This window comes from Myripristis murdjan, chromosome 10 (genome assembly GCF_902150065.1).
Source record: "Myripristis murdjan chromosome 10, fMyrMur1.1, whole genome shotgun sequence".
Classification (NCBI taxonomy): domain Eukaryota; kingdom Metazoa; phylum Chordata; class Actinopteri; order Holocentriformes; family Holocentridae; genus Myripristis; species Myripristis murdjan.
Genome location: NC_043989.1, coordinates 22,849,309 through 22,865,591, shown reverse-complemented (window position 1 = coordinate 22,865,591; position 16,283 = coordinate 22,849,309). Strand labels below are relative to the sequence as shown.

The 16,283-nt window shown below is 40.9% G+C and overlaps 1 protein-coding gene across 2 annotated transcripts in view; it reads left to right on the top strand.

The window, feature by feature from the left end:
* Positions 1-16,283, top strand: part of diaph1 (diaphanous related formin 1) — a 117,165-nt gene that overhangs the window by 20,562 nt on the left and 80,320 nt on the right. The window contains exons 2-3 of one of the 2 annotated variants that reach the window (XM_030061272.1): positions 14,054-14,080; positions 14,912-15,076. In XM_030061272.1, coding sequence (XP_029917132.1) covers positions 14,054-14,080; positions 14,912-15,076 — 192 coding nt within the window. The remainder of the gene's footprint in view (positions 1-14,053; positions 14,081-14,911; positions 15,077-16,283) is intronic. The other variant, XM_030061273.1, reaches the window with a different exon arrangement.

The following is a 16,283-nucleotide window of genomic DNA, read 5'->3' as shown; positions in this document are numbered from 1 at the left end:
ATGATCTGATTTCTGATGTTGGAGCAAACTTCTGATGTCTAAACATAAAAATCCCCCTTTAGACTTTATAGACTAAGCAATGCAGCGTTCACAGCAGCAGGAGGAGACTCCGGGGTAACATAGATAAGGTTATTAAAATGTTCTGTCATTATGGAACATACTATTCCTTGAGTTCAGCCAGGATGCACAGCTAAACCTTAGATTAGACTACAGGAGTTGTAAAACCCTAACCAGTTTTTAAATCGGGTTGTATCATGCACATATGGTGAATCTTCATGAGTGTTCTTCACTTTAATCTCAAACATGCACATGCTACAAGATTTGATAATAATGGTGCATCACACACTACAGGATATTATTAAGATTATTGCGCCAGAGGGAGCAATACACCACCTCACTAGATTTCTCTTCCTTTATTTCTTCCTTTATTTCCTGTCTTTATTTCCCCCTCTCTCTCTCTCTCTCTCTCTCTCTCTCTCTCTCTCTCTTTCTCACTCTCACTCTCACTCTCTCTCTCTCTCTCTCTCTCTCTCGCTCACACCTGGTTTGTAGAAAGCAGAGGTGAGTTCTCCCCAGCTCTTCTCTTTGTCGGTATGACTGTAATATGTCCTGACAGACACGGTGGTTATGTTGTTGCCACATATCAACAAGCCTTTCATCAATCTCAGCTGTTCAACAGGTTGTTGTTGGCTATTGTGGTCTTCCTTAGAAAGCAGTGATATACTCATCCAGATTTTAAATCCTAAGTATCAAACATTTTTGAAAATTATCAGGGTCACGCTGATGAGTCTGAAAGCTGTCATGAGGTTTATGATTGGATCTGTAAACCCCTCACATTATCAGATAATCTGGGAGAGGATTGGTACCGACCAGAGTCCCACACCAGATTTCTCCTGATTGTTGGGTGGGTTGAATCTGGGTTAAATAGGTGCAAAACACCTGTTTGAGTTTATGATTGATAAGAATGTTCTGGCTCTCATGACACTAATACTTTCATTCACAAACACACACACACATGGACAAGACATTGCTGAAGATCCATGAACTGGCAGGTGCAGAACCTGTTGCTATGTAGCGAACAGACAATAAATGCAGGTCATCCTGGTTGTCATGGTGCTTGTTGTCAAGGAGCAACTAAATGTAAAGGGTCTGTTTTAATGACAAGAAGCTGACGGGTCAGTTGTGCATCATATTGTGGAAGTTGAGCTGTTAAGTCTCAAAACCGTGTCTGTTAATGATACACATGAAACAACACATAATGTACTGTCACTTAAAACCTGAAAGCTCATGCAAGATTGATTTTCATTGGCATTTTTAATACAAGCCATTATTGTGTAGTTAACATTTCATAGGTCAGATAGTCAGACAGACTGGCAGCCAGGTGGGCAGATTGAATACAAGCACTGAGAGCTGTCAGAAAAGGAAAAAACTCTAAAGAACAGAGGATACTGGACTGTCACTTGCCCACAAATTCATTTGACTGTGAACTCACTGAAGTGAGTCAAATGTCACCTAACTCTGAATATTTATAATAAAATGTACATTATAGTCATGCATGAAAGCAAGAGTCAGTGTGTTTTTTGTCTTTGAAATATTTTATTTTTAAGTGGAAGAGTAAATCACAAGGTGAGTTTTGCCTTTTAATGCAGAAAATTTGAGTATCTTCCAAACATTGCTTCTTAAAGTACCAGCAGTGTTTTCAAGGATGTGTGCTAATAACAAAACTATCAGACTATTGTATCACAGTAACATCAAAGAATGAGACTCTGTCACTGCTGGATACATTCAGATGAGTTAGCTGTAAAACAAACAAACAAACCAGGGTTTTCCCTGCCTTATAATTTCTTAGGGTCCTTTCAGACCTGTCCCGTTTTGAGCAGTTGTTCCGAAACAGGGAGCGTTTCCCCCCAAAGATCGGTTCGTTTGGACATATGTGAACACAGCAATCGCGCTCGGATGCGGGACAAAACAAGCGGGCCGAGATCGCCTAGAAGAGGTGGTCTCGGCTCGATTCCATTCGAGCCCTGGAGCGGTTCGTTTGCAGTGAGAACATAATCGACACAGGAACCGACACAACTCACTCATAACTGTGGATCAGCCAGCGTCAGAGCCCATCTTCGTCGGCAATTCCTTGTCGCGGCACGTCGTCTTCTCAGTAGATGCAGTATGATATTACTTTCCCTGCGCAGTCTTGATTCCCGGTAGAACGGGATGTTTTCCTCCGTTACAGAACACCGGTACATTCAGTAGCGGTTTCAGGCATGGGCGAAGCGGGCATTTTTTTTTCATGTCATGTGGGGGGCGGCACAAACGCAAAAAAAAAAGAAAAAAAAAAAAAATCATCAGCGCCACTCACCTGTCAGATCCGGCAGACCTGACCAGGTGGGCGCGGTACTGGCTGGTGCCGCGGCCGGCCCGCCTGATGCCGACCGGAGCCGTGGCCGGTGACTTTTTATTCAAACAAGATTTTGTCCATATAAAAATATAGGTAGGAGTAGTAACACGAAAGGGTGCAAGGCAGTAATTTCGCCTAGGGCGGCAACATGGGCAGAACCGCCACTGGGTACATTAACCACAGAAACACAGAGAAACAAACTAGCCACACACGCTGAAGATGCTCCATGGTTTTTGTTTTTTCCAGGGTAAGAACGGAAGAGGAAACTTCTTCTTTCGGGGTAATATCTGACCAATGAGAGAACAGTTGGTTCGCGCATGGCATTTGTTTACAGCTTTGGACCGCTACAGACGGTTGCCCTGTGAACACAAACGCTCCAAACGAAAAACGAAACAACTGTATCGATTTAGCCCCTGAATCGGAACAAAGCAAACGGGCCACAGGTCTGAAAGCACCCTTAGGCGCACCGCCTAGACGTTTTCACCGACCGCCTAGATCAAATAAACGAGGAAAGGGGGACAAAACGCACATCGATATATTCAATCTGTGGCTCCTTCAGGAATCTGTTGCTGATGCTAGCTTGGATTGTCCGGGGGGAGTTAGGCGGGCACTGGGCCGTACGTCATGAAATACTGACAACGGAATTAACCAATCACTGCGGCGATTAGTTTCTGCGTGAACGCTGAGAGGATGGCTTTCAGCCGCAACACATCCGCTGTAGGCTCGGCGGTGGTGGAATGTATGAATCACCTAGCGCGAAAAACACAAGCGCTCGCAAATACCAGTGATCCATTGGCCATTTGGGTGACTTGTGTGAAGCGTGCAGATTAGCCAAATAAAACGGAATCTATTTTTAACGCGGAATTTGGCATAACAGCTGCACCGGCACTGCACGAGCCAAAGGGCAGAGAAACTCTCCAGGCTACAGCAGTGCATTGACATAGATTGTGAAACAAAGTGAAGAGTTGCCACTCCGGTATATTTTCACTGGCTAACAGCAGCACACTGGCTTAGCTTGTCTATTCAGAGAAGAGGTATCACTTCGGATTTTTTTTTTTTTTTTTTTCAATTTGTGATTGACCCCCACCCCCGGCCGCCGCCGCCTAAGACCTAAAATTGGCCAGGGAAAACCCTGCAAACAAACACACCCTTTTTAAAAACTGCATGTTTTATGGGTTTGACAGTCAGATTGAGCTCAGGTTCATTATGCTTTTTTTTTTTTTTTGACATTTGACTGAAATTTGAATATTGAAATGTGTTCAGACTGCCTCAGAAGACAGACAGGCCTTAGACCAGACAGACATAGCAGCACTGACCTCTGTTGTTTTATATGGAGGCCATCTGGGGCTGGTTGGGTTTTTGTTTCTTCGTTAACAATAGTACACTAAGGACATGGAGCAGTCATGCAGCAAACATGCCCCACTTGGACTGGCACACACTCATAACGTCTCTTACACACAATTATACAGCACACACACACACACACACACACACACACACACACACACACACACAATCAATCTCTCTCTATTTCTCTCTCTCTCTCTCTCTCTCTCTCTCTCTCTCTCTCTCTCACACACACACACACACACACACACACACACACACACACACACACACACACACACACAGTTACTGAGGTGAAGACTGAAAAAATAGAGTGAAGGAATCGGAAGAGGTCAAATGTAGCATTAACGACTTCCTTCACACTGGCAACTGAAGCATGCTGCAAGTGTTGTAGCTCCCAACCATAGTGTGTTTGGGTGTGGTTGTGTTGGGTGGTGATGTTCAAACTAAGAGTTTCACTTCTATATAGCCTAGAATTCAGGGGTGTCAAACTGGAGCCATGGAGGGCCAAGAGGCTCCAGGTTTTCTATCCAACCAAAAACTGCAACAGATAATTTCCCTGATTACCTCACCTTCAAGCAGAGAGAAGGGACTAATTAGTGAAATCACCTGTTGGAGCTTTTGGGTGGAAAAAAACCCTGCTTTTGGTCCTCCGTGGCACATGGCTCGACACATGTGGCCTTGAAAATAAACACGGCCCAGTTTTCACTGTATTTGTATGGACTGCACTATATGGACCTTGTGTCTCTTGATTTTTCTGCCTCTATCTATCTTCTCTCCTGTTCTCTGTTGTGTTTGTCTGTATGACATAGGTTGCTTAACAGTGAGCTGTAGTTACTCTGTCAACTTGCTAACAGGCAGCTCAGCACAGTATGATCATGTACTGCTCCTCTGTCTCCTCCTCAACCCCTTTTTGTCTTGCCCTTCTCCATGCTTTCCTCTTTTCAAAACATAGTTTTACAACACTCTAGCACTCAGTTTGTGTACCTGGTAGCCAGTGCCAGGCTTGAGTCTTGTAAAGCTGACTGGCCTTTTTAACAGCTGAAGAACTTAGGGGTGGATGAGGATAAAATGAGCTTTCAAAAGCAAACATCATAGGGTAGGTCTTATGAGCTATATTTTCATACCGCTGGTCATCTAATAGCAGTTGCCGACAAAAAAAGGAAGTTTTTTTTTCCTTTATTTTTTCTTCTTTCATCATCCAGAAACTGATCAGAAAAAACTGTGTGTGTGTGTGTGTGTCCAATTTTAAGTGAAGCTGCAAGAGATTTTAGGGTGCTGGTAATTTCCTGTTAAGGCTGTGTGAACAGGAAACCTTTCAGTCATATACAAGTGTGCCTGCCCTCCCTGCTGCTCCTCCTTGTATGACATCATCACTACCGCTCACCATGTGTAGCCATGGTAATGGTGTAAGCACTGATATCAACACAGCATGGATTACATGATCACACTCACACACACACACACACACACACACACACACACACACACACACACACAGGAGTACTGTATCTCTTCATCCATCTAAACGGACTGGCCCACAGGCGGGTCATTTTCTTCCTTTTTTTGCCGTTCTGTAAATAACTTTGTGCCAGTGCTAGTTTCCCATGAGGTCACCAGACCACAGTGAACTGGCAGCAATATTTTATGTTCTGACCTTTTTATAGGGAGAGGGAAAGTATTAAATATGTAGTGGACATAAAAGGTAGAGGGACTGAGAAATTCATAAAACCTAAAAGGGTGAATGGACTGGAAGAAGTTGATGGGGTTAGAAAATGGGAAATATGAGGATGGGGTGGGAGGGGGGCAGAGAAATGTTCTTGGCAGAGGCAGGTAAAAGGAATGGGAGGGAAAAGACTGGGATGGAAAAAGCAACATGAAAATGGTTTTAGATTTTTATATTTGTTTATGTTTTCTTTTTTTCTGTGATATTTTTGTTGTGTAGATTTTGTTATTTTACCTGGCATTATTATTACCATGTTTATGTCGATTAAAGGGATACTGTAAGTGAGGACCATTTTGTCTCAACTGACACAACTACTGCATGGAATAAGCACATCTAAATGTTTTTTTGTAGATGCTGAGTTGCTAATATAGTACATGCTTATTGTACATTTTTGTCAGTTTTAGTGTAAAGGGGCCTTGTTTTGCAAGTACTGTGACATTTATTTTTTGTTGTGGTCATTGTAAGCACAGGGAGTACTGACTATTGACTCCAGGTGATGCTGTCTTGGCCAGTAGTTGCTTCACTGAGACAGAAAAAAGTAATCAATTTCATATTGTCTTCACTGCTTCTAATCACAGTTACTGAAATTAGATCACAGCATCAGCTATGAATAGGTCTGGTCTTATTTTAGCTTCCCTTCACTGCTGTGATGGTGTTGATGTTTCTCTTTGTTTTTGTTTTGTTTTCTCAAGCTGGTATTTTCTCGTGATTTCATTTATAAGGAAAAAAAGAAAAACATCTTTAAAGTTCAGTTGGATGACTTTCTGCATTTAGGCCTATGTCTGTCCTTGGCTTCAACTTATTTTAAGTGATTTTTCAGTAGGGGAGAGAGAGGTTTAAGGCATGGCAGAGAGTAATTAGCTCTCTTAATGTTACTGGTTAAGAAATGAATTTGGTGATTGGTCCAGCCAGTAGGTCATAGTTCTTCTTGCTCAGTGTTTTTCTTTACAAACATCAAAACAACCATTTATTCATCAATATAGGTCACAGTTTTTCACAACATGCAGCAGCAAAATGACAAGGTATGTAAAGCACTAGCTTAATAATGATACAATGTCCTATTACTGGACAGTGATTGAATATTTGCCCATATCACAAAGCTACCATGATATGATTTGGGTTTGATTCAGTTCAGGGACCTGTGATGGATATGAGGATTTGTACCGCTGAAAATCAGTGAAATTGTTTAGGAAAGAGGCATGCTTGGATGGGAATGGAATATCTGAGATATTATAAATCGATGTTTTCATTTTACATCAATGATATTGGATCATTGATCATAAAATTGATATCATTCCAGATTGATGGATAGTTACACGCCCTCAAAATGAATGAAAAATAAACAAAGGAAAAAAGGAACAAAGGAAAAGAATCAGTTATGCATATATATGAAATGTAGTATTTTTAATAACTGTACATTTTTTTTTTTCACAGTTGGCTAACTTAACTGATAGAGGCTTTTCTGTCAATGTAACCAGCTGTGAGAGGGACTAAACAAAGCCTTTGCTCTATCGAAATTTATGATGCTAGTATGTCTCTCCATTTATTGGTCTTGCCAGTGATTAATTTTCCATTTTCCACCAAGAGTTCCAAGAGTTACATCCTCGACAAAGAAAATCATTTTTTGAAAATCATTTTTTACTTCAATGGATCTGCTGCAAGGCCTCTTGTGCATAGCTAATAAACTAGCCTGGATGGTTATTGGTCAGAAAAAGGCACACCTGAGAAGAGTGGGCCAGAAGCAGGAGGAGAGAGATCAAGATAACAGGCCTGTCATTTAATGAAAAACTGCAAAACCATAAACTTTCATTGGGATCCGTTTTGGCCAGTAATTGACCAATCGCCTGGCCCAAGTCAACATCATACTGACCACAGGTCACCATGCAATCCTGACTGTCACACAGACCTCCAAGAATCTGCTGGCTCTGTGTTCAGCTGCTACAGTGGAAGAGGAAACAGTTAACAACATGATTAAGCATAACTAATGTGGATTTCCTAGTAGTTCCCTTTTGTAACGCTTTGTAGAGCTTTAAATTACCCATCAAAAAACACACTTGCATGGACTACCATATGGAGTGAATTCACTGTTCGCTTACCTGTTGCAAATCAGTGAACCTTAGAGTAATTCAAGCATCAGCTGCACTGAAGTTCTGTATTATGTTTAATATTGGAAACTCTACAAGACTTAAGTTTTGAAAAGCTGATTTAAAGTGAAAACTTAATAAAATTGGGTGTGCCTAAAGATTAGATAAGCAGACTTGTGACCAGAACGTCACCAGCTTGATTGTTTTTACTGGATAGGAAATTTGTGGGAAGAGAAAGCGAATGAGTAACACCCTCCCCTCCCTTAACCACTAATGTTGAGGTACACTTGAGCGGGGCAATTAACGATGGACAATGGGGAAACTGTGTCAGTGGATTTTCTGACTGGCCAATGATACTGCAACTGTGGTTGTTCTGGCCATCTCCGAAGCATTAAAGTATGACAGTGCATGAGAGGGAAGCAAAACTTTGCAAAGATCATGCATGTTGATTTCTTTTTTCCTGGAGAAATAAAGTTAAAAAACAGAAGTGAAAACAATTTCCCAGAAGTTTAATTTCATCAGCAGACTTCTACTTTGACAGGGAATGACTCTGTGACCACTGAATGACTGACACTATTAACCTACTGTGTCTCAAATTTAAATAATGGCCAGCTGTGGCAGAGCTACAGAGGCCTGGCTCCCTCGCTTGTCAAAGTTGCCACTCTGTTTCATGGCCTTAGCCAGTTTGACTTTAGTTAGTTTTCATTCCCTCTCTGATTTGCATAATTGCTCTCTCACTCTGTAGCCCTTCTGCTTAAATATGTATGCACAGATAGGGGCAGTGGTGCAGGTACACACACACACACACACACACACACACACACAATCAATCTCTCTCTATTTCTCTCTCTCTCTCTCTCTCTCTCTCTCTCTCTCTCTCTCTCTCTCTCTCTCTCTTTCTCTCTCACTCACACACACACACACACACACACACACACACACACACACACACACACCTCTGTTACAGTGTGAGTGACTGGCTTGTTATATTGCTGTCACATGGAAAACGCTTCTGCTGATTTCAGTTCTTCTCTGCTGTGTAGTCTCAGAGACAGACCTAAACCCATTTCCCATGCTTCTATAGTAATGCTACTGCCTGTATCGCCATTTAATTATGCTCCCTTTGGAATACTTATTCATGTGTGTGTGTGCGTGCACCAATGTCTCTGTCAGCCTGACCGCCTGCATGTGTGTGGGTGCTGTGTGAGGGCATTTGCGTCAGGGCTATTTTTTGGGCTGATAATTACTTTGGCCTAGCTGCTTTGTTTTAATGGTGTCTGTGTGTGTCTGCATGTGAGGGAGAGAAGAAAGCGCAAGTTGTTCTGCACATTAGTGAACATCTGTCAGTGCAGGATTTTCTCACCTCAGCTCTGTTCTCTAATTGACTTGTGTGTGCATGTGTGTGCGTATTCTGGATATGGTTGAGTTTTTGTGTGCATGCGGGCACATCTTCATCTGTGCTTCTGTGCTGTAAAGCGAAAATCTACACATTGTTAAGTTTCAGTATATATATTTATTTTTGGTCTTAGTTTCGAACTCCCTCTCACTCATTATCTCTCTCATTTTCTCTCTGACACACACTCTTGTTCTGTTTCCTGTGTGATTACCCAGAATCCACTGGTGCCTACTGTTAGCTGTATGTTTCCGCTCTGTGGGCTGGATGGAACTGTAACATCCGGATGTCTGTGCGTGTGAGTTTGTGTGTGTTTGTGTGCTGTCTGTTATTTATTGGCAGCTGTGTAAGTGGAAACATCCCTCACTACACCTCTGTCCCAATCATCAGCCCCCCCCCCCCCCCCCCCCCCCAAACACACGTGCACGCACACGCACGTGTGCGCACACACACACACACACACACACACGCACACAGCCTTCACAACCCCCCACCTCCTTGCTGAAGGAGAATTGGCATTTAGTCTGTCCAAGCATGGCAGCTGTAAAGGAGCAGTCCATCTTTATTGTTGATGCACAGAAGCCACTTGACAAGGGAGGAACACAGGCGTTCTCATTACTTGTGTTCAGGCCTGTTGCAGGATCTATACAGTGAGTGATGGTAGAAACACATTACAGCCAGACTGCTTTCAACATGTGCTAGTATCTATAGCTCTCAGTTAACTTGTTTGCATGCTGAGCAATGTGAGGAAAATCTACACTGACCTTTTGCTCTAGCTGGCCCCTCCCTTTGTGCAATCATCCAATGCACATAATAACACAAAGACCGGCATTACATCTGCACTTAAACAAAAACTTGAAGGTTGTGTGTTTGATTTATGGGTTGGTCTGTACATAAGGGTAGCATTTCCTCAAACATATTATGGATATTATTAGCTATTTTTGCTTGTGTGTGTTAGGACTGGTTATTTGTGGGCTGCTTTGCTTCATTTTATCATGTCCATGAAAAAGAGACAAAACACAAACAGCCACCCCGGTCCTTATCCAACAAACCATATCTTTCTGGGGAGGGAGGGAGGGATAAGAGAGAGCCAGTGATAGTTGGGTGAAAAGGTTAGGAGCTAGGAGAGATGGCAGTGGGTGCATTAATAGAGGAGTAAGGGGATTTAGAGTGGAGTGAAAGTAAGGGGAAGATTGGAAAATCACTTGCTGAAGATGTGGGTTAGTTCATTAGTGTGACCCACCAGGCTATTATGTCTATTTCTCTAAATTCTCAGTGACCTTTTTCCTCATACAAGCACACAGATAAGCAGTTCTAGCTTCACGGCTGACCTAGGGTTGGGTGATTATGGACATAATCAAATATCACAGTATTTTAGCTGACTAGCTTGATAATGATACTGTGTCGATATTGTAGCAATGACTACTGGCGCCTTTTTAAAATTTTCACCATGAGAGTTTTTTATTAAAGATTGTTACTTTTTATCATTTCTGATTTTTATTTGATAGTTACTGTAGAGAGAGACAGGAAAGGCAGGCGGTAGAGAGGATTTCAACCCAGGATGCGTTGATCAGGACTCAGACTTAATAAGTGGTACACACACTATCAGTTGAGCCACCGGGGGCCCCCCCTCACCATGAGAATTTTGATAAACAATCATTACTAATTTGGACATGATGACCAAATAGGTAGAAACAAAAAAAAAAAAAAAAAACATTTAGAACATATCAGTAAGTTCATAAAACTGCATCCCTTTAATGACATTCAGCCTTTAAAACCAGGAAAAAATTACACTTATGCCAAATCGTGATACTGTGATATCCCAAATCACAGACAATATCTAATCTTATATCACAATATTGATATAATGTCCATATATTTCCAAGCCCTAATACCCATTGTGAAAGCATTTAGCATTGGCTGATACAATAATTATTCAGTCCGTTTTTGATGAGCCATTAACTTAGATCTTGTTTTCTGGGGTCAGAGCCAGTGTTTGCACTGTATTCATTTGTCAGCTGTTTGCCACCACAGCAAGGAAGGGCACCACAACTGACACAGGAAATATGAAATTAAAATTATCACTGCAGTTTAGTCTCATTGTTATTTTAAAATGAAAAGAGTATAATCCAGATGTTTCGGGAAAAAAAAAATGAATATATTGGTTATATAGCTAGTAATTTAAAAACATTTTTCAACACTATAACCTCAGCTAGAAAAATTACTTAGACCCAAATAATGACGAATTTTATCAGAATTATCACCCAAATTACAGAGAAAACACTTGTCAGAACAAATGATGGATTGGGGTTTTTGGTTGGCTAAAATGATAATGGAGGTAGGAGACCATCTTGAGAAAATAATAGCCTAAATTTTAATAGTGTAACAACCTCTTCTTGACCCAGTCAGTAATTCAGGGTCATAAGCTTTCCTTACATTTCTTAGAAAGTGGGTAACAATTTTTATTCTTGGCTATCTGAATTTGGTTCTGTGAAAAGTCCCAGATACACTTGCCCTATTTAATCCCGTTTGGTACCAGTGTTGGTACATCTCTAATCTTTATAATGATGTGTGTCATGGCAGTCTGGCATGCTTTTACCAAGCTTGTGACATGGTTTTGATTATGGATGGGAAGCAAACAAATAGATTAAGTTTAGGGGACATTGTATAATCTACATGTTGCCATTGTCTGTGCTACTTTCAGCTATTTCCTCCCCTCACTATATGAGCTGTCTGAATTAAATTATTTGGAAATTCCTAGTTGTTAATCAAGCTAGAATGGCCATTGTTGAATTCCACTGGTGTTTGCGGCTAAGCAAATAACAGAGTACAATTGCTTTTTTTCTAGCCCAGGCCTGTTCATGAATAAGGAAGTGATTCTTATGGAGAAGATAGGGTGGGAGAGGGAAGGAGAGTAACAGAGAAACGCGTAATGCCAGCTAAACTAAAGGTTTGCTGTTTTCTAGAGGCTCAGATGGTCATATTTGTAGAGCGGTGGCTTTCATACAAGGATGTCAGTGAAAACTTAGGGCACTTACTAAGCTTTTGGGGTTTTTGAGAAGCTTGATGAAACTCCTGAAACACAGTTTCCTTTGTGATCATTTGTAATGACAGACAAAAACAAAAAAACAAACAAAAAAAAACAAAAAAACAATTTTGGTAGTGAATAAACTGGCTAGAGAATTTCACACTGTACACAACACACTTGCCAATACAGTATGATCTGTACAGGTAAGTATGATGTTTTCATATACATGCATTGCAAGAAAGCATACTTGTGATGCATTAAAAAGTGCAGGGAGAAGATGTTAAATATAGAGTGCATAAATATGTTATTTTTGTGCTCTCTTAGTGCAATAGCACTAAAATTTACTACCTTAAAGTTTAACAGAAAGGGAAAAAAAATCTTATAAACAAATTTGTACAAGCCATTGGATACTGCTGTGAGGCTGTCCAGAAGCAAAGACAAGAGTGAACTGATGTTGTAGCCTAGATTTAGGCCTAGGTTTTCACTATAAGATGGGTTGGTCACAGAAAGGATTGTGTGGGGGAGAAAAAAAACAACAAAACACTATTTTATTTTAAATGTTTGGTTTTAACTCTACCTGGGCTGTAGCCAATAGTCTCCATGGCCGGCACTCTGTGTGTGTTTGTGATGGTCTAGCACTGCGTTCCAAATCGCATACTTATACTTTTTACTTTTAGTATGTACTGCAGCTGCCCTTACAAAGTATGTAGTTTAGTATGAAATATGCATGCATATGCATACTATTGGGACACACTATATACATCGTCCCTGAAGTCCGACTCTCTCGCTCACTTCCGCCGCCGTCTATAGCGGCAAATTTGTATGTTGTTGTCAAAATGCCGGTGCTGTTTCATACTGCACTGCCGTCTGTCATATTTCTTATCTTCTGTCTTCCTGTCGCTTCTGCTGTCACTGAGCGAGTTTTGTGCGATATGTGTGCTTTGTTGTCATCCATATGTGGGCGTGGCTTGTACACACAACTCAGTCAGTGCGACGTAACGTCCGCTGCGCATAGGATTGTGGGTCAGAATGGCCAGAGCAGCCTGCTGAAATCCATACTGCGAAATCTGACCGGATGTAGTAGAACATCCTGGTACTCTTGGCATACTGCATCTGACATACTATGTATTGGGACATACTAAATCTTTTTTTCTCCTACTAAATAGTATGGTAGTATGAGTATTGGAACACAGGGCTGATCTTGTTCTGTGTTTGATGTTGTGACTCTTTGACCCCTGACCCCCAGCAAATACGATTTACCCCCCTCCCACCCCCAAATACACACACACACACACACACACACACACACACAAACACACAAACACACACACAGCCAAGGGTTGTAATGCAGGGTTTTAATGGTTTCAGATGTCATAGCATGGGATAGCAAGGATGTAAAGTGCAGGTTTGTTGAGCCCTTATCCTTAGTCTTGTGAAAAAAAGCAAACAGCTTATCTTGAAAATGTGAATAGTTTGCACATTTGCAATAAGTTTGTCTGCATTTGTGAATATTTGTCCACCCAAGTGTTTGTAAGTGGTATTGCAGACATTGGTTTTAACAGGGAGACATTATTGGGTGTAACCTGACACCTAGTGGCCAAAACATGCAAGTGTAATTCCAGTACCGTCATCTCACCACCTCATCCTTGGTACAAACTTTACTAATGCCCAACCTTCACCCACTCTTTACTGCTTGTTGTTCAGCCATAAATACACTTACAATCACTTTCTTCCATATGTTTTAATGTCGTAATATTGTAACTATCTTAATTTAGAGCAGCTGTAGGCTAATATAGATGTGTGCCCTTGGCTGATCCATGCTGGTACTCAAGAGGTGTGTATTAATGAGCAAATTGATAAGTGAGTGTGATCTATCTACCTGACAGTGTTTCCCTCTGTCTTTCCATTGATCAGTAATGAACTCTATTAGACAATCCCCTGGGCTGATTACCTGTCCTAATTGATTTCTGTCTAATTTCTTCTTTTCCACTCGTCTCCCTTCCTGTTTCCCCCCGTGTGTTTAATTTCTCTTCTCCCCTCCATGTTGTTTGTGTCCCCTCTGTCCATCCATCCTCAACAGAAACTCAAACGTCTGATTCCCGATGAGGTAGGTTTGGTACGGCATGCCACTACAGTGTGTCCTGTGTGCTTGCCCCCTACATGCATGTGTGCATGTGATTAATAAACCCAACGAACTAACATCGATCGGATGTCACGCCGCTGTGTGTCATACTAACCTAACCCACCATAACACAACAGTGATGTTTGGTATCTGTGTTTTGTCTTGTACTGCACTCACATTCAATGTGCATTCTTTGAAGAGGCACACTAATTGCTTAAAATTTTTGAGCTCTTAGGCATGCCTTCATGTGACCTTGCACACATGAAGAAAGATGTCAAAAACATGAGCCCACACTGAAATTAAACTGCATTTTGATTATAAAAGGTTACAAAGAAGTCACAACAGTGTTTGCTAAGTTTACACGTGTCCAAAAGTTAATCTCCCTAAGTGTTTTTCCTTTGGCAATAATTGACATAAGCATTGGGTCCAAACACTGACATCTTATTATAATAAGGCAATTTAAAACCTTATCATTTCAGTGTCTTTTAAAGCCATGTACACCATATGTTCTGCTGCCAGTTTTCACTGCAACTTTACTTCATTTGTTTGTTTATAAAAACCTCTGACCATCGCTTCTCAAATCCCTAATCATCTTCTTACCTTTGTGAAAGGTTTCTAATTTTGTGAAAAGCTAATGTAGAACAGCTGGTTGAGTATCTTTTTTTTTTTTAGATTATCAAATCTTGCTGTCTTCACACCGAAGTTGATTAGGGATTATTACTTTGTTTTGTTGACTTTCCATGACTTTTACACATTGCTGTTTTCCCTCTGACCTCGCTGCTCTAACCTGTGTCTTGTCCTCCTCTGCTGATCCAGTTGGAACGTTTCACCAGCATGAGGATGAAAAAGGATAAGGAGAAAGTGGGCTACCCGCCAGGTCAGCGTCACTCTTCGGCTGCCAGCTATGAGATCAGTGCCCAGAGTGCCATGCTACATGATCATTCAGATGAATACGTCCTGGATCTCTTTGAACAGATGCTGGTGAGATAAATAAAAAGTGCAGTTTTGGGGAATCGGCTCATCTTTCCTAAACAACGATTGGATTTTTGGCATGGTTAATTCAAAAGTAGCAAATAAGTCTTTCAGTAATTACTTCTAAATTGTCTCCTTGGTAAAATGCATACATTCATTTGCATTGATTAAGTTCTCCAATCCACACAGGCACATGGCTTTAGAATTATTTTAATTCTGTCACACATCAGTGACATGGATCCAATTTATCTATAGTCCAAATCGCTTTCCCAACTTGCTGTAGTGCTGTTACGGTAATTGTTAAGACAGACACTAACTGGAGTTAATAATAGAAAGGTATCTGCAGTCATTTTTTTTTCTGAATTTTACCAAAAGTTGTATCTGCAATGTCTTCCATTAAGCACCACATTAAGGCGGTCAACACTGAAATGACATAGAGTTTGAGTATAATACTAAATAAATATTGAATTATGATTTAGTACATATTGAAATGTGCTTTTTTACTGTTTGCCTATGCACTGGGTGCCCTTCTCTCCTTAATGCAGTGAAATTTTTAAATACACCTTTCATTTTCTAAGCACTGATCTATATTTTTATTTGGTTCCAGATTTGTGGTATTATTTTATAATAGATCGTTTCCAACAACCAAGTCAGTTAAAGTGTGTATGTTGAGCGTAATGTTGACAGGAATGCAGAGGGCCAAAATGGATTTCAGATTTATCTGGTTTAGTGTGGACATGCCCCCCGGGGGCCATCACACAGTCACTTAGTGCCACCTGGAGACAACAGAAGCACACTGACTACTACACAACAGAAGCAGGATGTAAAAAAAACATTTAAGTCTTTAAGAATAATTTTTGACAACTCTCATACAAACTGACTGGGTTAGATGTGACAGTTAAACTTGAGAGTCTTCAATAATTTAATTATTCTGGTGTATCCCGTGTGTGGGTGTGGGTGTGGGTGTGGTTGTGGGTGTGGGTGTGAGCGCAGTTAGCAGTTTGAGAGAAAGTCTGCCTGACTTCAGTCTGGAATGTTTAAATCATTCTAAAATTAGAAGAAAATATTCAGATGGCTGTAGTTAATGATTCCTGTCACAGTCTATGCACATCAACAACTTTCTCCCAAACTTAGAAAGTGAGCATCTGTAAGCTTTGATTTCAATAACCTCATTGGGAGTTCTGTTTCTTCTGATTTTAACTCAAGGAGAGACTTG